General features: G+C 45.8%; 1 protein-coding gene and 1 long non-coding RNA gene across 2 annotated transcripts; both read left to right on the forward strand.

The window, feature by feature from the left end:
* Positions 1-1537: 1537 nt before the first annotated feature.
* LOC121662254 lies at positions 1538-9788 on the forward strand. The gene is made up of 3 exons (XR_006015244.1): positions 1538-1548; positions 5621-5631; positions 8941-9788. It is a non-coding gene; the product is annotated as an uncharacterized LOC121662254 (long non-coding RNA).
* Positions 9789-17111: 7323 nt separating this feature from the next.
* On the forward strand, positions 17112-22193 carry LOC121662255 (platelet glycoprotein Ib alpha chain-like). Its single transcript, XM_042023194.1, has 2 exons — positions 17112-18975; positions 19497-22193. Exon 2 carries the CDS (start codon positions 19500-19502, stop codon positions 21645-21647), a length of 2148 nt encoding a protein of 715 aa, XP_041879128.1. The 5' UTR covers positions 17112-18975; positions 19497-19499; the 3' UTR covers positions 21648-22193.
* The last annotated feature ends 1179 nt before the right edge of the window (positions 22194-23372 follow it).

The raw sequence follows: 23372 nt of genomic DNA on the forward strand, positions 1-23372 counted from the left end.
CCCACACCATCACAGAGAGGGAAGGATGAGCACTCTTACCCCCCATAGTCTCTCAGGACCTACTTTACTCATAAGGAAATGGGTCTTTGGAGTCTTAAAAGAAAGATTTGAGATGGCCAAATTGCAGACTGAATTCTAAAGAGGGGCTTTGGTCCCTGATATTGAGGCTTTGAAAAACTAAAAAGGAAGGTTTGGGGCCAAAAATGAGCCTTTGGACTCACAAATGAGGCTTTGGACCTTGGGCCTTAAAAATAATGTTTTGGACCCTGTAAATGTGTCTAAATGTGTCAAATGTGTCTTTGAACTCTAAAAGCATAAACCTTGGCAATTATAAATTGCTTTTCAGCAATTTAGCTAATTTTAGTAATTTTGTAGTCTAAAGATGTGGATTTAGACTTTAAATTGACTATTTGTTCTCCCAAACACATGTTCTGGTGATTTAAAAAGTATGTGGTTCTCCCTCTTTTTGAGGATTGCATCATATAAATAGTGTTTGTGCCTGAAAATCTCAGGGTTAAATCTGAAAAATAACGCTTTGGACACTGAAAATGTGGTTTGGATTCTAATTTTTAAAACCTTTTTAAAAAATGTTTTTTGGTTTTTTGTCATTGGGATTCAGATTCAGATTCTGACCCTAATAATGAGGGGACTTTAACTAAAATATCCCTGTGCTATAAACCCTGTTCTCAGCAAAAATTCAAAACACAGGCCCCATAAAAGGTATTATGAAGAAATTTAACTTAATTACAGGCCAAACTAGTACTAGTGCTCCCCATAATCCCTTGGGCCCCTTTAGGAAACTAACAGGACTCACTTAGGGATGAATCTTTCCTCTGTAGCTAGTATGCAAAAGCCCAAGGTATGGGGTTTAAGAATACATGCCATATACCCCATCCCCCTGCCTCCCCAAAATGCAAGAAATGGTAGAACACTGACAATCAGACTCTTCTGAGATGGGAACAATAATATATATATTATTTATAATAATAAATACTTACTACACTGTGTACCTGTAATTACTATAAACACAGTGAAAGCAAACACAAACAACAAGGAATGTCTTCATGTAGAGTGTCCTGGGTAACCCAAAAGGTTATTCTTGTCTGTGCCAAAAAAATTGTTACTGTCTCTGTAAGACGCTGTGGCCAGAAAGCAGAACAGGGGCTGGGGCTGGGCAGCGCCCGGGCTTTTTAAAGTCGGAGCACTCAGGGAGAGTTCTGTCTCTCTCTCTCTGGTGATACGCGGAAAAACTCCACTACTGGAATAAGGAGTAAAGTAGGTATGTTTATTCCAGCACTGGGACTCACGGGGGATAGTTCCTCCAAAGTCATGCGTGCCGACAGCTGAATTCAGCTTGGTATTTATCGGGTTACAAGTTCCATATTCATTGAGTTTCCCAATACACCTATACATATTCATTACCGGGCCCCGCCTAGCCTCCCTTCGTGAGCCCAAAAGTCATTTACATCCACATTGCGCTTGCACGGTGTTGTCTGGTGGTCATGGGCAGGGAGCTCTGGGATGAAGTAAGGGTCTTCCTCAGATGAAGTAAAGGGTCTTCCTCATCCTGAACTTTTCACCTTTCTTCCCTGTGCATGCTCTTTATGTCCCTGGCCCAAGTCCAAAACAGGATCTTTGGTCAAGATTCTTTCCCTTTATCAATAGCCTTCTATCTTCTCATCCTGCTTTGGTAGGCACAGTAAGTGTTGAGCAAGCTGTATGCATTGCTTTTAACAAACAACTTCTTAGCAAATCATTTAACCTCTGCTTCCCCATCCCCCCTGATTCACTGGCCACGCTGTTTGCCTCTTGTTTCTTGCTGGTTGGCACTACTCGCAAAAGTAGCAACTCGAGAAGCTGCGTTTCCCAATCAAAAACTGTTTCAGATTAAATTTTGCAACACCTGTCTGTAGCTGCAGCGTCGCACTGAGAGGAGTGGAGCAGGCACAGACCTGCCCCAGCCCAGCTGCCTTGCCTTGACTTGCTGTCTTCTGTGGAGAGGAGGAAATCCCTCCGCGAGTTCTAGCCCTTGACCGAGTACCAGCCGCCAGAGGGGGCCACTGCTGGAGTGATAAGAGGGATGGCTGCCGCCTTTCTCCCTTTGTCTCCCCACATGCAGTCGGCTGTGGGGGCACCATCTGGGGGAAGGGGTCACTCTGCCATTTTGAGTTTCTCTGTGTGCCTGAAATTTCAGCAACTTTGTAACTATTGACTATTACTGTTCATTTTTACACATTGCTGTTTCGCTTGGTAGTAGACTATTATTTTTTCACACGTATCTGCTCGTATTCATTTCTCCTTATTGGTGGAAAGGGATTGATTCAAGCTGTAAGGGGAGGAAGCAATTTGAGAGCATCCACCTCTTAAATTGTCTTAAACCAAGACATGGAGGAAACAGGATCTCCAACTTGGCTCTCAGCAAAATCAACCTCAAGACCAAACCCAACAGAATTCTGTGGAAAAAATCACAGCACCAGAGGTTTATCTCCAAAAAGGAGACAGAGAAGTCAGAGAAGTCCTGTAACTTTATTTGAATAAAGGGAGAGACCATGGGGTAGTCCCCTGAGGTGTCTCAAATTACTGGAGGACGAAGCCTCCTTTTAATCCTATTTTCCCGGCTGCATCACCATCTCTCTCTCCCCATTGGCTGAGGTACTTGAGAGGCATGGACATCTTGAATTGCTTACTACGCAACCCCTTAACATGTGACAAAACACACACCCCAGCTCATCCCCGCCTCCCTTTCTTTTGTTCTTCTTCTTTAAATTCAGGAACTTGACACGGCCTTAGTTGAGCAACAATTCTTTGTCAGTTGGCAACATTCCTTTCTTATCTATCAGTCTCTGGTTTTACCTGCAAGCAGGTTTACACAGACTCTTAGTAAAGACACACTCATCTTACTTCTTTCAGAATCATCTTAAAAGTCACCATTTTTGAAGTTTGAACCGCCTAAAAATGTAAGTTTACTTTGGGACAGATACAGTAAAATCTACCCCACGACAACAAAAATTAACAAGATGGAGTCTGAATGCCTGTTTAAACTAATATCCATGCAAAAAGTTCACACACTGAAAACTCTCAAAAGCAATCCAGTGCTTCATGGATACTCACGTAGCTTCTGCTCTGCACCAGCCAGGATGCTCCTCAGGATCATTGCGGAATTCTTCAGGATCCGGGCATTAGCATTGGAGTATTCTGAAAACAACAAAAATTCAGAAAAAAACATTAGTTCATAAAAATGGATATTAATATGTAATTACATGGCACTTCAAAGAATCACTTTACAAATCTAAAGCCAAATTTTATATGTAACTTCGAGCTTTTATCATCTCAACACACTGATAAGACTGATCAATAGTTAACTCATACAAGCACAGTTAACTATTGGGAGACAGCAAATGTTGATCACAAAACCTAAGAAGCAGGATTTGCCTTAATCTTGTCAAGATAAGAGGAGCAAGAATTTACTTGAGACCAACACAGAAACCGCTGAATCATTCTATAAAGGACTGCACATGCTCCAGAAAGAAAGATGAAAAGTGCATTGTGATGAAGACTGCTGATCTTCAGTAACTACTGATCTTCTAACCCGGCGACGGGAGCAGCCAGTGAAAAGTGAAGTGATTGGCAGCTAGTGAATGAGTATAAATCATATAAACTATTGGTTTGGAGTTCAACCTTGTTATCCGGAGGGAGGCGGATTGTATCACTGGAGAGGAGAGATTTTAGACATTAAATTGAGAACACCCAGACACCCAACCCCTTTTCTAATAACTTCCCTTCTGAAATTCTGTGGAAACAGTGGTGAAGCTTGGACTTTGTGTACATGTATTAATTGTGAGAGAAAGTGGTATCGTACTAGGAGAAGTGGGTGGTGTCCAAAATGAGGGTGTAAGTAACGTTAAAGTAAGGGGAGAATGACAGAGAATAGTGAGAGATTTATTGTGGCTTTAGTGTGTAGACTTAGAAAGCTTGGAAAGAAAAGTGGGAGAAGACATGCAGGAAGGCTTGCGTGGAAGAGAGAAGAGAGGGAGAGAAAAGAGAGGAACAGACAAAGGAGGCAATGGGATCATCAGAAAGCAAGGAAATAACCCAGAAGAGTCCGCTGGGATGTGTATTGGCACACTAGAAAGAGCTAGGAGGAATCCCCAGAGGGACTATGAAAAGAGCCCCTTAATTAAATACTGTAACAAATGGTGGCCACTATACAAATTAAATGATGGTGAAAAGTGGCCAGAAAATGGGACTTTAAACTACAACATCTTACTACAATTAATGTTAGTTTCAAGGAGGGAGAATAGATGGGATAAAATTTCCTACACGGATTGTTTTTTTACTTTAAGACATAAACCGGAGTGGCAGAAATTGTGTGGTATCAATTTGGCACCCCAGGATTCAATGGTCCTGCTTTTAGAAAAGGAGGCAAAAGGGAAAAGCCGCATGAAGAGGTGTTGCTCATCATGCAGTATAGGGCAGAGATGTTTAAAGCTCGAAACTGAGGGAAACCAGGATCCCTTAGAAACTCAGGAGTTAATGAAATACAGTGGTGACACCCTAACATCAGGGACAACGTCCCCAGCATCCCTAACATCCCTGGAGGGTAGTGGAGACAAAGGGACGGACAAGTGAGGCTAGCTCAGGAATATCATCCAGAACTAGGAGCAAGACCCCTGTAAAGAAGAAGCTCATAGCACTGCTCAGATAAGTGGTAGGGCCAGACGGGGGAATAACAAAAGTTAAAGCACCATTTACAGCTCTGGATTTAGATACCTGGAGGGAGGCAGCCAGAATGTATAGAGAAGACTCTGAAAAGGTAGCAAAGAGGTTTGAATTAGTTGTTAGAAATCAGGATGTTGATTGGGAGGTTATAGACTTAATGCTATCAGAGTTAACTGAAACAGAAAAAGCAGCTGTAATATCCACAGCAAGAACACATGTGCAGGGACAAATAGCTACTGGGGTATTACACGGTAATGTAGATAATATTTTCCCCACAGCAGATCCACATTGGGACCCAAATGATCCACAAACACATCCGGTTTTGGTTGGATACAGGAAATTAATACACTGGGGACTGCTAAACACTATACCTAAAACGGTTAATTGGTCATTGTTATTCACTATTCACCAGGAAACTACTGAGTCCCCAGGCTCATTTGTGGAAAGGCTAAGAGATAGTATGAGCAGGCACGCTACACTGGATCCAGCTTCTGAAATCAGGCAGCAACAGTTAATATCCTTATTGATGGGTCAGTCAGAGCCAAATATACGCAGAAAATTGCAAATGATCAGGGAACCAGATAACCGGAACGTAGAGAACCTTTTAGCAGCGGCATGGAAAGTTTATAACAACAGAGCACAGCCCCTTACGATCGTGGTCACCCAGGTTAGGGGACCGAGATTCCCCGGGGGGGGAGGAGGCCTCCACCTAGGGGGAAAAGACAGCAATACCCAGCCCCTAACCAATGTTTACTGTGTGGCCAGCTCGGGCACTGGAAGCAGAATTGTCCTATGAATCGTGCCACGATTCCGACGACATCAGAATCATCAGTGCTGCCGGGACCAGTGACTGTAGCACAGCTGTACCATGAGTGATGGGGACCAGCAGGTCCCTCCCTAGCAGACCCACTGGTTAAAGTTAGGCTAGGGGAACGGGAGGTGGAATTTTTGGTAGATACTGGAGCCACATTCTCAGTCCGGAATCAGACTTTGAGTCCTGTAAGCAATGATTATGTCCAAGTTATTGGGGCCATGGGGAAAACAGAAAAACCCTACTTTTTAAGACCCTTAAAATTTACACTAAGTAAAACGATGAGAATGCATCAATTTTTATATCTTCCAAATTCACCAAAGCCACTGCTAGGCAGGGATCTCTTAACTTGGTTAGAAGCAAAAATAGAATTTACAGAACAAGGAATGAGACTACAGGTTCCCGAGGAAAAATTAATTATGGCCTTAAGTTTAGCAAATTTGCCTAAAAGAGGAGAAATACCCATGGATAGTGAAATAACAGATCAAGTGATCCCACTAGTACGGGATGTTGAAATTCCAGGGAGATCAAAATGGGCTTCCCTGGTGAATATTGAACTACTAGAAGGCACACGACCAGTGTCAGTTAAACAATATCCACTAAGACAAGAATCATGAGTGAGAATAGAACCAATAATTGCTAAATCTATTGATCGAGAGTTGTTAAGAGAGTGTAAGTCTCCCTACCCCAATAGGGAGTACCCCAATTCTACCTGTACAAAAGCCAAATGGAAGTTATAGATTGGTTCAGGACCTGAGGGCAATAAATGCAATAACAAAAACACTGCATCCCATAGTGGCCAATCCTTACACTTTACTTAAAAAATTACAAAGTGACTGGGTGTAGTTTTCAGTTCTAGATTTAAAGGATGCCTTCTTTTGTCTGCCATTAGCTGAAAGCAGTCAGGAAATTTTTGCATTTGAATGAGAAAACCCCAGAACAGGGAGAAAAAGCCAACTTACATGGACCCTATTGCCACAAGGATTCCAAAAATAGCCCCACAAGAATTGGAGATCAATTAGCTAAAGAACTGGAAGCCTGGACACCGCCACTCTGGGAAGGTACACTTCTGCAGTACATTGATGACCTACTAATAACAAGAACCCGTGAAAATTGCAAGGAATGGGCTGTAAGTCTTTTAAATGTTCTGGGACTAAGCGGATATAGGCTCTCCCCTGAAAAGGCTCAGCTAGTCCTCCAAAAAGTGAAATATGAACTGGCAGAAGGAGAGAGAGCCTTGGAAAATAACAAGAAAGAGACAATTTGTCAAATGCTCCAGCCAACTACAATCAAAGAACCGAGAACTTTTCTGGGAATGACAGGATGGTGTAGGTTGTGGATCTACAGCTATGGACTAATTGTGAAACTCTTATACCAACTCCTAAAAGAGACTGGGGAAACTCACCTATGCTGGACACCAGAGACTAATAATGCATTGATAACTCTGAAAAATGAGTTAATGCAAGCTCTGGCATTGGGCATACCAGCTGTCACTAAACCTTTTCTGTTGTTTTCACATGAAAGGCAAGGACTGGTGCTGGAACTTTTGGCACAGAAGCTAGGACTGTACAAAAGGCCAGTGGCTTATTTCTCCAAGCAGCTGGACGTGGTCAGCCAAAGATAGCCCGCCTGCCTACGTGCAGTGGCAGCTGGGACCCTGAACATAGAGGAAGCCCTCAAGTTCACACTGGGCCAGCAGATAACCATTTTTGTCTCACATACAGTGTCAGCAGGGCTCACACAGAAAGGAAATCACTGGTTAACCCCATCTCGCTTTCTCAACCATCAAGCTGTCCTAACAGAATCGGAGGACGTGACTATCCAAGTAGCTAACATCTTCAATCCAGCAGCTTACCTCCAGAGCAAGGCTGCTGAGGAGCCTGTACAACATGACTGCATTGAAACCATGGAGGTGGTTTACTCTAGCCACCCGGACCTAAAGGACTCTCCACTAGAAAATGCAGACAACTGGTTCACTGATGAAAGCACCTATGTCAAGAATGGTAAGCAGTTTGCTGGCTATGCAATTACAAGCACAGACGCTGTCCTTGAAGCAAATCTGTCACCTGTGGGGACATCAGCTCAAAAAGCTGAGGTAATAGCTCTGACTCGAGCCTTGGTATTAGCTGAAGGAAAACTTATCAACATTTGGACTGATTCAAGGTATGCTTTTGGGGTGGTACACACTCCCAGGGCTATTTGGAAAGAAAGAAGTTTATTGACCTCACAGAAGAAAGAAATCAAGCATGCTACTGAAATTTTACACTTGCTGGAAGCAGTGTCAAAACCTTCAAAAGTGGCTATAATGCATTGTAAAAGACACTCACAAGGTAACACCATCCCTGAACTGGGAAATGCTATGGCAGACAAAACAGCAAAGGCAGTGGCCAGTGGGGTTCAGCTCCAACCCCTAGCTCTAATCCCTTCTAGCATCCTTATGGGTGAAAAACCCCCACCATACAACACTGATGATTTAAATTGGATACAAGAAGAAAAGGGACAAGTAAGAACAGATGGGTGGGCTAGAATAAAGGGTCTCATACCCAGAAAACTGTTAAAATTATTTATCCAAAGCGAACATTCTAAGACACACCGGGGAGTTGATGCTCTGCATAACCACTTAAAGGACAAAGTGATAGCACCAAAATTGAAAGAGACAATTGAGGACATAACTTCCACTTGTGAAATCTGTCTTAAAAACAACCCTAATACCACTGTTAGGTTAAACACAGGGACTATCCCTAAAAAAGCCTTACCAGGGGATGTGTGGCAAATTGACTTTTCTGAATTACCTAGAAAACGGGGATACAGGTATCTTTTAGCTGTCACAAATACTTTTTCAGGTTGGCCAGAAGCTTTCCCTTGTAGAAAAAACAAGGCTAGAGAAATTGTTAAAGCTTTAGTACAAGAAATTATTCCACGATTTGGGGTACCCAGAGAAATAAATTCTGATAGGAGATCACACTTTGTAGCCCAGGTAGTGCAATGAGTGAGTCGTCTACTGGGTATACATTGGCAGTTACATACAGCATACAGGCTTCAGGCAAGTGGACAAGTAGAAAAGATGAATCACTTAATAAAACAACAATTAGCCAAAATTTGCCAGGAAACTAATTTCTATTGGTATCAGGCTCTGCCCATGGCTTTGCTAAGAATTAGGCTAAAACCACAGCTTAAGGAAAAACTAAGTCCCTTTGAAATTCTGTATGGAAGGCCCTATGGAACAAACGTGATTCACAATGACAGTGTGGCTCTGGTAGGGCAAAGCTACCTAATAGATTATGTAAAGCATTTAGGTCAAAAATTACAATCAATACGGACTACAGTTGTTAATTGTCAACCGCCACCACCTGATAAAGCCTTTCATAATGTGAAACCAGGGGATTGGGTTTCTGTTAATTCTCTTTCAGGGGATCCACTTCAGGAAAAATGGGATGGACCTTATCAGACACTGCTGACCACTCATACAGCAATTAAAGTACAAGGAAAACCGACCTGGATCCTTTATATCAGGACCAAACCTGCACCAAAACCAGAGTGGGAAGCACGAAGAACAGGACCTCTGCGCCTTCAACTACGAAAAATCAACACAACATGATTTGGACCATACTGATAATGTTGGTAACTGGGGCAGGTGCATGGGACCAGAATACATACCTTCAATTGCTCGAAGGTGTTGTTGAGAACTTTAATCTGATTGCTGGATATGTTCCCAGCTGCCTGAAAATTCTGCTAGAGGCATTCCTCTGGTTGGGGCAGCATTCCCTAATACAACAGAAATCTATGCTGCACTTAGTACTAACAGGCTTTCACATTATGTCAACATATCCCTAGATCAACTTCAGTGGAAATTAGAGCTTGAGGAGCCAATAAATGACTCCTCACTGGTACCCTGCGTGCTGCAGTGCTGGGAGGAATCTATAACCAAAAACTCTGGAGGAAATAAGACAGACTCCAAATGCGGGAACTTAACATTTATAGGCAGCTACCCCAACTGCTCAGATTTTTAGACCTGTGGGGGGACTAACATGTAGAATAAGAATCAAACAAGACAAGGACCAAAGCCCAAGGGTTGGCCAGTGCCCACACGGCGGGGTTGGTACTGGATATGTGGACACAGCGCCTATAAAGTTTTACCCTTGGGGTGGCAAGGCTGCTGTGCCATAGGACCAGTATTTCCCCACATTAAAGTTGTCTCTCAACTACAAGGCTTGCTCCAAACTTTTGTATGCAGGACCAAGAGGACGCTGAACCCCTTGATTGTCCATTTCTCGCGCTTTCACGTGTCGGAGGAAAATAACTTTAAGGGATGGGACTATGCAACTACACAAATTTATTGTTTTAAATAACAAACGCATCAGTCGAGGCGTGAGATTTTACAACACCTCCGAGTAATGGCGACTAGTCACAAGATCTAGGGTTACATCGTAATTTATAATTTTCTAATCCAATAGATAGTTAAAATGACACTTTGTTTTAGATTAATGACCTATCACCCGTGGCACTTCTCACTGCAATGCAGCTATGTCTTGACCAATAACTTCTCATGTCACGTACACACAGATGTCTCTCTTATGCCATCTACATTCTTAACTTAAACTATATAAAACCACACTATTATATTTTAAAACCCTTCACCAAAACACCCAGTGTACAATTTTACTTATAATGATAGGAACACAAGTTTGTAATCCTTTTGCTTAAAGTCCACAAATCTCTGTCAATTAAGCCAGACCTAGTCTCTTCCAGGGTTGTAAATCAAAGCCTCCTTTAATTGCAGGAGTTTCTACTCCTCTGTCTCCCACACTTGAAAGATAGGCCCACTAGATTTCAGAGCTTTGCCAGATGGTTTGTACCCAGCCTTGGAGCAAGTGAGCTAGAGAAATCAATAGTGAATCTTCCCACTACCGTAGAAACCATAATGAATGCCAGTGCAGATGCCATAAGAGCACAGCAAATTGAGATTAAGAGCATCTCACAATTGGCTGTATAGAATAGACTTGCATTAGATTTGCTGTATGCCAAAGAGAGAGGAGTATGTACAGTTATAAATACAAGCTGTTGCAGTTATGTTGATTTAAATAAACGCATAGGAACAGATTTGCAGACAATTCTGGACAAAACACAAACATTGCATCAGATCACCTTAGACGACACTTCTTGGGGGTTTAAAGAGGTATAGGACAAACTTCCACCATGGTTGCCCAACTTATCCTGGCTTAAACAATTGTTCATAATAGTTATTTGTATAATTGCATTGTTATTTACTGTTTGCATAAGTAGTTATTGTTGTACGATTTTATGTACTTGGAATCGCAATGCTTATGCTCAATGGCAAAAGCACAAACTTAGAAACAAGATAGAGAAGGGTACTTACTTTCAAGACATGAAAGGTTTGTAAAGAATTACAAATGATCAAGGAAAAGGGGGGATGGAGAAGAGGGATGATCCATAGTTAACTCATGTAAGCACGAATAAACTATTAAGAGACAGCAAATGTTAATCACAAAACCTAAGCAGCAGGATTCACCTTAATCTTGTCAAGATAAGAGGAACAGGATCTTTTGAAAACCAGCACAGAGATCGCTGAATCATCCAGTGAAGAACTGTGCATGCTCCAGAAAGAAAGGTAAAAAGTGCATTGTGACAAAGACTACTGATCTTTATCAGAAAGACCCCCGAGGAAGAAGAGGAGCCTTCCTCAGTGCGACCACCTGGGTACACAGCGCATGCGTGGCACGTCTACTAATGATATTAATGACTTTCGAGAAGTCATTTGTATAACCACTCCTATCCCAAGGAATGTGATGACTATTCATGAATTTTACACATAATATTGTGTTGTAGGAAGTGCCGTGTGTGTGCGTTAGGAGGAGTGATCCCCCACACACCCAGCGCCGAATAAAGCAAATACCCGCTTCTCTGACTGTCTCTGAAGTGTCTCCTGGCCTGCTTTGGGGCGATTCAGCACCACTTTTCAATAAATCTTCAGGTTTGATAAACAAATACAAGCAGCAAAATATTTATCTTCATGAGAAATAGAACTCACTCTTTATCAAAATTTGAAAGATTTAATAAGGGACAAAGTCAACAAGGCCAAAGGTAACAGCGCTGGGTGCATAGCTACAGCCAGAGGCACACAGTCAACAGTTGAAGAGCAGACAGAACTCCACTACTAAATAAGTAGTAAAGTAGGTATGTTTATTTCCAGCTGGGACGCACGGGGGATCGCTCCTTCAAAGCCATGCGTGTCTATAGCTGCATTCAGCTCGGTATTTATGGGGTTACAAGTTCCATATTCATTAAGTTTCGCAACACGCCTATACATATTCATCACCTAGCCCCGCCCAGCCTCGCTTCGTATTATAATGAACCCAAAAGTCATTTACATCCGCGTTGCGCTTGCGTAGTGTGGTTTGGTGGCTTTGGTAGGGGTCTTCCGAGGGTCTTTTTGATGAAGTCAGGAATCTTCATCATCCTGAACTTTTCACCTTTCTTCCCTACGCATGCTCTTTTGTACCCCTGGCCTGGGTTTAAGCTTCGAGACTGGTTTGAGCTAGTTTTGGGATGAGGCAGGATGTCTGTCTGAGACTCCCTCTGCCCTTATCAGTGGTCTCTTATCTTTTCTTCCTGCCCTGGTATGCTGACCAAGCTGGATGCATTGTTCCTAACAAACTAATTCTCCTGCTTCCCATCCCCCTGATTCACAGTGGCAAACCCCCCTTATATACCCCTGGGTATTGCATCAGCTAATTACATATTTATAAACCATTTTTCATATTAAAATCCTTTTTGAACTAGTTAACATAAGTCCTCCCCTGTCCCGCCTTTTTAGAGCATGTGCAGTTGTCTTCGTTGAGGGCAGTTGTTACATTTCGATACATTCAATAGGTTTCGATTCCCTCACTGGTTAGGTTATCCAATTACAGTAATCCCCCCTATCTCAATACAAAGTTTGTGTTAAAAATAGATCTAAGCCCCAGTGAAAGTCAACACTCGGTCCCCTTCCCTCATAACAACAAAACCACTCCCACAGAACCAACAATAAAATGCACATAACAACAAAACCACTCTCACAGACCCAACATTACAATGCACAACACATCTGCAAAAGCCAACATTATAAAATGTACTTCTCACATCTTTCTTTAAAAATGGTTTGAATGCCAAGAGGAAAATGCTGTCAAAAGTGTCAGGAAAATCCACAAACGCCAGAGGTTTATGTCCAAAAAGGAGACAGGAGTCCTGCAACTTTATTCGAATAAAGGGAGAGAGTGCACTGGGGCACACGCCCGCGGGGTTTTCTCTCTCCAGGTCTCGGAGGGCGCAGCCTCCTTTTATCCTGCACTCCCGGCCGCAGGTTGCCCTCTTCCTTTCCCCATTGGCTGAGGTACCAGGAAGGTGCAGCCTTCCCGAACCGCCCACCACAGTCCCCCTTGAAGCTGGCATTTTATCCCAAAGTTCAGAAGTTCAGGCCTGTGCAGACCCACTCGTCTGTTTCAGGAGCCGAGCTCCCCGGGCTCTGTAACAAACCTGCTGCTTGAAGTCAGTAGAGACATTAAGACCCCCTTCAAAGACCTTAGCACCAAATTGTTTGTGAAGACATGAGCTTTTTTCTCAAAAGTCAGTAAAGGAGAGTCACCACCTTGGCTTGAAAGGAATGAGATGGAGGTGTCTTTACAAACTGTGGGCCTGATGGTAGATAAAGCCAGATATTGATAGGTGAAAGAAGCAATGGGAGAAACCATAAATTCCATAGGAATTCCATTAATTGACACAGACTGTTACTCACTCAAGACCATGCTAAATCCCTGGATTTAGAGAAAAAGAACAGAGACACAAGGAAAATAAGGGGGGGGGGGGGAGGAGTATACATTAGAAGAGGGTCTGTATTAGGCGATTTGGGGAGTCTGTACCTCTCAAGTACCTCAGCCAACGGGGAAAGAGAGGGGGAAACGCGGTTGGGAAATTAGGATAAAAAGGAGGCTGCATCCTCTAACAATTTGAGAGACCCCATGAGAAATGCCCATGGGCTCTCCCTTTATTCGAATAAAGTTACAGGACCCCTCTGCCTCCTTTTTGGACATAAAGTTCTGGTATTTGTGGATTAATTTTCCTTACAGGCTTAAGTTGCTTTTGATTCTATTAGGCTGCAAAACCAGTAGAACACCAACTTTGTGAATTCCCAGAGGCAGTGGATCTGGCTGGTGCTCCATCTCTTGACTGCAGATGTGCTGACAACCTGGAATAAGTTCTGGGGTGTTTCCTGGCAGCACCCAGAATTATCCAGGGGGTTCCCATTAGACACAAAACTTAAAATGTCTTTTAAAAGTATAGTGCAAACACAAGAGAGCTCAGTGGTGGGTGGAAACTGGAATTGACAGTGCCCTTCTGTGGAGGCCATGGCAGTGGTCTCCATGAAGGTGCTGGACAAGTATGCATTATCCTTTCTGCATGTGGGTGCACTCTCATCCTTCTTTTGTGCTCCCTCAGTACACATCTGATACTGGGCTGGTGAGTTTTTGGGGTACTGTTCCAAGGAAAGCTCAAAATTGGGCTGTCCTCAGCCAGACTTACAGTATCTTTCAGACGAGGAATGGGACTATTCCAGGCAGAAAGGAATAACAAGATTCAAACTCTGTTTTGTTTAAGGCAATTGTGCAAAAATGTGCAGTTGAAAACTCCCTTTGATTTCAGGGCTCTCCCCTAGTCTGAATCTTGCAACATTTTTTGTTGAGACATAGAAATGAAATGGGGAAATCAGATCATCCTTACCCGCAGCTCAAGGTGAGCAGACAAAATCTCTGGGGGTATATTGTTTTTTTAAACATGTTTCAGCATTGGAGGAGCTGTGCACAGCAAATACCTGCCGGTGCCTGGGGCTTGGCCAGTGTCATCTGGCAGGATAAAAGGAGCAAGAGGTTACCATGGGGACTGGTTATCACTCTGTTGGGGTTCCTGTTTCCCTGCATGCTGCTGGAGGCAAATGCCTTTTCTGGACAATCCCTCTACCTCAAGATGCCCTGATTTTACTCATTGGGTTTATTTTCCTCTTTTAGGGAAGGAATGTGAAGGAAAGAGAAAAATCATTTAGGGATAAAACATGCCAAGGGCTTTACAAGAGTGCTAAAACAAATGTGCTGACCCATCTGTGTGCCCAGATTGCTGATATTTGAAGGTCAGGATCATTTGAAAGATCACTTGAAGGGCCTCAACTAATTAGGGGGATGTATCTGTACACACTTTTTGTTATCTCTTACAGCAGTGGCCAGATTAATTTCTAGCTGGGCTTTCACCTTTCTAACTTTCTTTTTTGCATAACTTCACAACATCCTCGTAGCCCTACTGAGTTCTCTGCCCTTTCTTTCAGAGGTGATAAACTCTCTTTTTCTCCCTGAGTTCCAGCCAAATTTCTCTATTCAGTCAGGCCGGTGTCTTCCCTGCCAGCTCTGCATCTACACTGGCATCTGACATGGCATCTGACATAGCATCTGCATTTTCAGTGGGGTCTGTAATGGTATCTTTATCTGCAATGATACCTCTGCAGTGGGTATCCTCCTCTGCAATAGTCTGCTATGATAACTTAACCTTCAATACTACCTACATCTGCAATGTTATCTGCACTGGAGCGTTGGACACAAGAAGTGCTACGTATAGCATTCCATATGCAGACAGCATTGCAGATCCTGTCGCATGTGTCGATAGCATTGCACAATTCTGTGGAGCCAGCAACATTTTTACAGATGTACACATACAGCACACCAGGACTCAGCACTGCTCAGGCCAAATATACACAATACCACACCATGTATGGATGGTGTTTGCCTCCCTCCATACCCACATTCCCCTCCTCTGTAGTACAGGAGAGACATCAACCAGGAGGGACGCTGCTGCAGGGGAAGGGTGCACAAGCATTCACTGCCCAGGGAGATGCTAAGGGCATCTCAGCAGCTCAGCCTGGGCAGAAGGCTCCAGGGCTTGACACAGCCCAACAGGACTGTGTGGGACTTCAGACAGGCTCTTTTTCCTGGTAGATGGCAGGAGGAGACACCATAGACCACAGTGGAGAGGAGAGACCCAGCAATGCCCTTCCAGCCTGCGGCTGGCCTAGCAGCAGCTGCAGCTGAAATGATCACTAGAATACACAGCGCATACTGCATTTGTTGAACAGGCCCAAAAGAAATCCATTCATTGCCTCTGACACTCAAGCAGCTTCAACATGGACCTGGCTACAGCCTTCCTCTACTCTCTTGCAAAAGAGGATAAGGAGCCACCAACAAACTGCAGTGGAGCCAGCGTTTGTATCTCTAGACCCCATCGGAGAACACACTCTGCACTTGCTTTTGGCAGTGACACCACTGCTACAGCAGTGGGCAAACACATGTGAGCCAGGCAATAGAAAAAACAGGGGCAAGCCAATGTGACTTGTCAGCACGCTCTGCTATCCTTGTGTTACTAAATCCCCCAGCACGGTCAGGATAAATAAACCCCTCTAACACGTTTTTTTAGTGTTTAGTCTTTTCAGTGTTAACAAGTAAGGCATTGCTTTATCCTTGGTCTGGAGGTGTGTGTATGGCCAACAAAATTCCAGCCTTCATACAGACATAGATACAAAACTTTTTTACTTATTTATACCTTGTTAGCAAACAAAGAAATTAATGTTCATTGGTTCTAAATTACATAACTCATTAATTAGTATTCTATCTTCTATTGGCTGTTGATTTCTTGCTTCTTATGCTAATTAGTCCATATTTTTAGTCTTTTTAGTACCTTTTTCCTCCAGTAGGGACTTTTCAACACATATGAGTCTTTGTTAGTCTCCTCTTTATCTTCTGGTTTCTGCAAAAGGTCCTTGTCGTCCGTACGTTCTGCATTTGTTGTGGATTTTTTTGTCACCCCAAGACAGCTTTCTAGATGTCCAGCTTCAACAATACATCTCTCTCTCCCAGGCTTTTTTCATTGAAGCGTATCAGAGTTAGTTTAGCAAAACGTAAAATTTCAGTTATTTTCCCAAGCTGTGTTCCCATAAAAGGAGCATATGACAACTTTGCTGAGCGCTGGCTAAAAGTGATTTAAGACTAACACACTACTTATAAATTACATACTGGTTATGATTAATTTTTTTAATAATTAGAAGTTAATTAAAACCATTAATTTTAAAATTAGAAAAGTTACATAATTTCCAGCAATTGGGTCTAGGAAAGGGAGCAGCCAGAGCACACAGGTGTATCTGACTGTAGAAATTAAAAGTAAAAAGAAGCAAAAAAGCCTGGGGAATCAGCAGTTCAAGTTAAAATGACACCTCCTGTCTCAATCCACGAAGACCCTGTCCATGTTTTCTTTGTTTGGACAAGGGAGAATGAAAAAAAGAAAAATAAAATTAAAAGAGGGCAAGAATATTATTAAGAACCATTTATATTCCAAGATTAAGTAACTCATGTCTTGTAGGCAAACACAGATGCCACTGCAATTACTGTTGTAAATGTAGGTATCATTTCAGACTCCATTTCTTCTGCAGGTACCATTATAGATTAAGATTCCACGGCAGAGGGAAATGCCTCTGCAGATGAGTACCCCAATGCAGTTATCATTGCACATACCATTCATAACTTGCATCAAAGCTCTGTCTTCCAGCAACCAGGCATGTTGTGTGACCATCTGCACAGGTTGAAGACATTCCTCCTACCTGACTCCCAAGGCAGAATGGTGGGCACTACTTTGAGAGCAAAGCCTGCAACTCCAACGTGGACGTCTGCGCCATCTGCCCTGGCTACTGCCAATGCCTCCATCCAGATAGAGCTGCCAAATCGAGAGGCTGCAGTGCAGATCTCTCACTGCAGGAAGTGACTGAATCTTTCTCTAGGGCAGGGACAGGCAGCAGACCTACCTGCAAAAGGTGTGCCCAGGTGGAGGACCACCTGTGACAAGCAGCTGAGAAAGGCAAGAGGCAGTGAGACGGCTGTATAGTTTCAGGGAGTCTGAGAAGGAGTTCTTTCCCAGGAAGGAGAAAGTCTGCTTGTTCCAAGCCCAGTTTGCAGTAGACCCACAGCCCAAAGCCAAACAGCAAGAGACTCCCCCAGTGACACACATAGAAGGGAAGAGGACCAAGAGAACACACACAGAAGGGAGGAGGGCCAATGTGGAAGAATGGAGACTTGGAACAGCAAGGACTTCCCCCAAAGCCAGAGGTGGTCTTGCAGAACCTTTCCAGAAGACAGAGGTGCCCTTGCAGAACCTTTCAGTGGTCTGCAGGAAAGACCCAGCAGAAGAGGCACTGGAGGTGAGTAAGGCAGCCCCATCTACTCTCCATATAACAACCAGTAAGGCAGCATAAACTGCTCCCCATATAACAATCTGCACAACTAAGAAGAGGGTAATAGTAGGAGGAAACTCTTCAGAGAGGTATGGAGGCGCTATTTACTGGCCTGTTGCATTCTGTGGATTACGCTGCTTACCATGGACTCGTATCAGAGATGTCACTAAGAAACTACCATGCCTTGTCCGTCCACCATTACCTGCTGCTATTGTTTCATGTGGGTGCCAGTGGCAGAGTCAAGAGCAGTCTGAGCAGCATCAGGAAGGATTACAGAGCCCTGGGAGCAGCAGTAGCTGCTGACTTTGGAGCACCGGTAGTTTTTTCATCAGTCTTCCTGGTAAAAGGGAAGGGGTTTGAAAGAGCCAGTAGAATCAGGGGACTCAACAAATGGTTACAGGACTGGTGCCACAGCCAGGGGTTTGGCTACTTAGACCCATGGACTTGCTTTGAACAACCTGGTCTATTGGGGGCAGATGGAGTCCATCTGTCGGAAAAGTCAACGAGCATCTTCACTCACAGGCTTGTCAAGCTGGAAAAGAGGGCCTTAAACTACAGTTGCTGGGGGAGGAGAGCCTCAGTCTATCCCACTCCTATCACAGACAGCAAGAGATGTCGTGAGCCTCAAGGCATCCTGGTCCAGATGGGACTGCATCCAGATGCAAGGGCTTCGCCAGCATCATGGGCGTAGAGTCATTTTACTACCACCTCAGCCCCTTCTCAGAAGCTGTGGCCAATGTTCCTGCCCATTTCCTCTCCAGAAGCCAAAGGAATTATTTTCTGCGAGCGCTCCTGCAAATCCTAAGGGGAAAACTGGCTTGAGCAGCAGAACAAGCAGGATCCAGTGCAGGCTGCAGTGGGCCTCAACCATTTGCTTCTGGGGCAATGCTTGCTGATCCTTGTTGACATTTTGCAAAGAGAGATAGTGATGTGATGGTGCAGCCAAAGCGAGGGCTGTGCGAAAGGACAGGAGATAGGCTTGGCTGCTCAGGAAACCACAGCTCCCTTCCCACAGCTGTGGGTGCTGATAGAGGGCTGAGCAGCTCCCCGCTAGCATTGTCCCAAAGCACTGCCTGGGCCGTGAGCAGGAGGAGGCAGAGCAGCAGGAGAGCAAACGCTGGAAGTTTCACAGGTGAGTCACAGTGTTCACAGGGGCCTGGATGTTCATGGAAGTCACATCTGTGCACGGGAAGTTTCTTTCACATGATTCATGCTCCTGCCCTCCAAATCTAGCAGAGGGCTCGGCTGGTGCTGGGTAAGAGCATATTCAGGGAGATTCTTCCAGCACACAATTTGTCTGGGTTGAGCTGGGTGTGGGTACACTGGGACACAAACACTGCAGAGGGATGGCTTTTACAGTGGCAAGGGCAGCAATGCTGCTCCAGGGGAGAAGGCGTTGCTGTGAAGGGGCCCATGAGTCAGGTTCTCCCCGCTATGGAAGAGAACAAGGTGAGAAAAAGGGCCAAGATTGCAGTAGGTGTGGGATTCATCCCTCTCTTCCCCCATCCCAGGGAGGAGCTGCAAAGCTCAGAGGGTGCCAGAGGGTCTGGCAGGGGATGCCAGTTCTGCTGCAAATGGTGCTTGCGCAGGAAAAAGGCAACGTGTAGGTGCATGCCTGCTTGCACCCACACCCCTCGGTTCTCCCCCCTCCAGGCCATGCAGGTTCCTGCCCTGACCCTGGTCACCCTCCTGGCCCTGCTGCCCCCAGCCCAGCCCTGCCCCTCAGAGATGAACAAGGTCAAGGACCTCCTGGAGGTGAACTGCACAGGGCAAGCTCTCCGCGCAGTGCCCCCAGACCTGCCTGCGGACACAGGCATCCTGCTGCTCAGCGACAATTGCCTGGAGTCCCTCTCCACCGCCGCCTTCCTGCCCCTCACCCGGCTTCAGGACGTCGACCTGGCCAAAAATGGGCTGGTGGCTCTGCACACTGGGGCCCTGCTGCCATCCCTGAAGGAGCTGATCCTCTCCCACAACGCACTGGGGGTCCTTCCTGTCCTGGAGGGCCTGCCTGCGCTTACCCACCTGGCTGTGGCCCACAACAGCCTGGAGACGCTGGCCCCGAGGGCTTTCCACACAGTGCCACAGCTGCAGGACCTGGACTTGCGAGGGAACAAGATGCAGCAGCTTCCCCAGGAGGCCTTTGCAGGGCTGAGGGCACTCAAGGAGTTGGACCTCTCAGACAACCTCCTGAAGGAGCTACCCAAGGAATTGCTGCAGGACCTGCAGATGTTGGAGACCCTCTGGCTCTCGGGCAACCAGCTGCAGACCCTGCCCACTGACTTCTTCCCAAAGGGGCGCCTCTTCATGTATGTTTTCCTCACTGAGAACCCCTGGCATTGTGACTGTGACCTGCACTACCTCCAGACCTGGATCCGGCAGAATGCTGACGTTGTTTATCAGCCAGAGCGGGGCCTGGAGGAAACAAAGGTGGAGGTCGCACCCGAGAAGGTACTGTGCCACAGCCCTGCTGAGCATAGGCAGAAGCCAATCATTCACTTCAAGCTCAACTGCAGCATTGTGGGGGATGTGGATGAGGAAGGAGGGGATGAATATAATTATGGGGAAGAAACAGCAGAGAAAGCTACCATGACCACCTTCCCCCCACATCCATTCATCTCCAAAGAGCACACTACCATGCCCTATGCTGTTACCTCACCTTACCTCCCTACCCTCACTACCAAAACACCTCCCCTCACCAGATCTTCCTTCAGCACCCCTTGTACCTCCACCCTTTGCCCAAGCACTTTGCTTGCGGTGCTGACAAGCATCAGAGCTCCCAGCACCACCACTCCTGTACCAGCCAGTCCCACCATGACACCCACACAGACCCCCAGCACTGCCACCATTTTCTCTGATACTACCACCATCACCCTGCAGAGATCTGCCACCCTTGACTCTGCCACCTCACTGCCAACCACTGTGAGCAGCAGCCGTGCTAGCACCAGTGGCCATCCCCAAACCACCCTTGCTACCAGCACAACCTATGCCAGTCTCATGGGGTCCACCGGCACATTTCCCACCACTTCCACAGCAGTGCCTTCTACTGCCATGCTAGAGGCCTCTTCCATTGCCAGACCTCCATCTCCTCCTCTGATGTCGGCCAACACCATGCTTTCCACTCATGTCCCAACACTACCACCTCCCCTGGACACCACACCCTTCACCTATCCTGCATGTTCCCCCCTATCTTCTCCTCCTCCTTTCTGCCCATGCTCCATCCCAGGACGGGCTGTACCTGTGCTGCGTTTGCAGGCAGGTGGGGAGGGTCCACAGTGGGGGCAGTGGGTGCTGAGGCACTGCTGCCTGTTGCACTGGGTGCTCTACCTGGCATCCTTGGCTCTGCTGGTCCTGACCATGCTGGCTCTAGCAGGTTGGCTGGCATGGATGTGTCTGCTGGGACAACCCTCTTGGCACCAGTCCCTGCAGACCCAAGAGGTGCAGTATCCACTGCTGGAATGGAGGGAGTCAACAGGAAGCCCTATGATCCATCTCAGCAGCTTCAAAATCCCCCTCCAGCGCCCCACATTCTGTACAATCAAGGAAGTGGAATTGTGTCCTGAGGTTACCTACTGCACAGTTAAAGATCTGGGGATACAACACAGTCCTCCTGCAAGTTACTCCTTTTGCACCACAAAGGAGTTGTGGGTTCACCACAGTCCTCTGCACACATCAGTCAAGCCTTCCTCCAGGAAGCTGATGGTCACAGACCTTGGATTCCGGAGGACCCCATCTGCTTACAGCCTGGACAGGGGTGTTGAAGCCATCGGTGATGTCAGAGTGAAATATGCGGGTAACACCATGTAAATGTTTCTGTACACTCAGAGAAAGAGATCGAGAGTCATGGCTCTGCTTCACATGCCTTATTTTACAAGGGAAAGATCTACTTGCCTAGGGGAAGCCATCCAGCTCCTTGCTCTAGTATTCTCCAACCTCCTGAGGTTTCCAGAGCTAAAATAATTACTTGGGTATTTGGCAGAGGAAGATAATGTCCTAAACTGGTCAGTGATAGTCTGGGGCTGCCACTGCCTGGTTTTGGAGTGAGTGAGGGCAAGCGGAACTTACGTTGTGCTCTGTCGCAACTGCTTCTGTTCAAACGATGCACACAAAGATGCAATACACTTTCCACTCAGTGCCAGGTTCTTAATCACATAATAAATATTCTATGCCTGAATTTCAAAGGGGTGATGGTTTAATTTCATTGGACCTGCCACAGTCCTGGCAGGGCACAGTGAATGAGAAATTTGTCTTCAGTATATGGAGTAGTGAAGACAGAGGAGAAAAGTCCATGGAATCCCAGAATCCTAGAATATCCTGAGTTGGCAGGGACCCTTGAGGATCAAGTCCAACTCCTGGCCCTGCACAGACACCCCAGCAATCCCACTCTGTGCCTGAGAGCATTGTCTAAATGCTCATGGAGCTCTGGCAGCCTTGGAGCTGTGCCATTCCCTGAGGAGACTGTTCATTTCCTGACCACCCTCTGGGGGAAGAACTTTTTCCTAATATTCATCCGTTGGGATGCCCCCATAACACAGCTCCAGCCGTCCCTGGGGTCCTGTCTCTGGTCCCAGAGAGCAGAGATCAGAGCTGCCCCTCTGCCTCCCTTCAGGGAAGGTCTCCCTGATGAGTACTCTAGGCTGAATTGTCTCCCTCAATGTACTCTAGGCTAAATAAGTCAAGTGCCGTCAACTGCTACTCAAACCCTTCCGCTTTAGACCCTTCCCCATCTCTGCAGCCTCTTTTGGATACTCCTTTGTTGCTACGACCCAGCCCACTGCGGGGCTGGGGCTGTGTAATGCCAATCAATCCCAGCCCCTCCCCTGGATCGAGTTTCCCCAAGAGGCAGACTCAGAGGGGTCGAGGGGCGGCTCAGAAGCCTAAGCTGCACCCCCTGGGCGGTGCCCGGGTCCAAGCCGCCTCCCCCGGTTCGGGAAAATTCTCGGTTACTCGGTCGATCATTGGTTCTGTTACAACTCTCGCCTCTCGGTTTACCACAGTGGTTCTTGTTCAATTGCATCCTCCCCCTGGCTTGTAACTCATTGGTTGTTTTCCCCTTTCACCGTGGTTTTCAAACTCCCTATAAAACTGAGGACAAGCCTCGGGGAGGGAGGAGGGGAATCTCATCGTATTCCATCCCTTCCGAGCTTGTTTGGGTTGTGAAACTTCTAACAATAAACCTGTTAGAAGCCAGACCCGAACAGCCTCTCTTTTCCTTTGTCTCCGAACTAACATGAGCCGATATCATCAGCTCCTGCCGTGTCTCCTCTGCAAAGAAGCCAGTGAGCTCAGCCAGCAGCACTTTTCCTGATGCCGAAGTCGCTTCTGCGAGGCACAGAAGTAACGCAGCTGGACTCTCTCTGACCGAGGGCACGCCAGAGCTCGTGCAGGGACCACAGAACTGCGTTACTCTTTAATAGCTTTGGGTCCTTCTTGTATTTTGGCATCCAAAACTGCACACTTCTATTCCTGACTTTTGCCCCAAATGTGCGCTTCTTCCCTGTGGTATGGAATCACATGGGAAAAGCATCCCAC

The sequence above is a fragment of the Corvus kubaryi genome, unplaced genomic scaffold (genome assembly GCF_017639235.1).
Source record: "Corvus kubaryi isolate FWS band 111438036 unplaced genomic scaffold, C.kubaryi_AGA036_p1.0 37241, whole genome shotgun sequence".
Classification (NCBI taxonomy): Eukaryota; Metazoa; Chordata; class Aves; order Passeriformes; family Corvidae; genus Corvus; species Corvus kubaryi.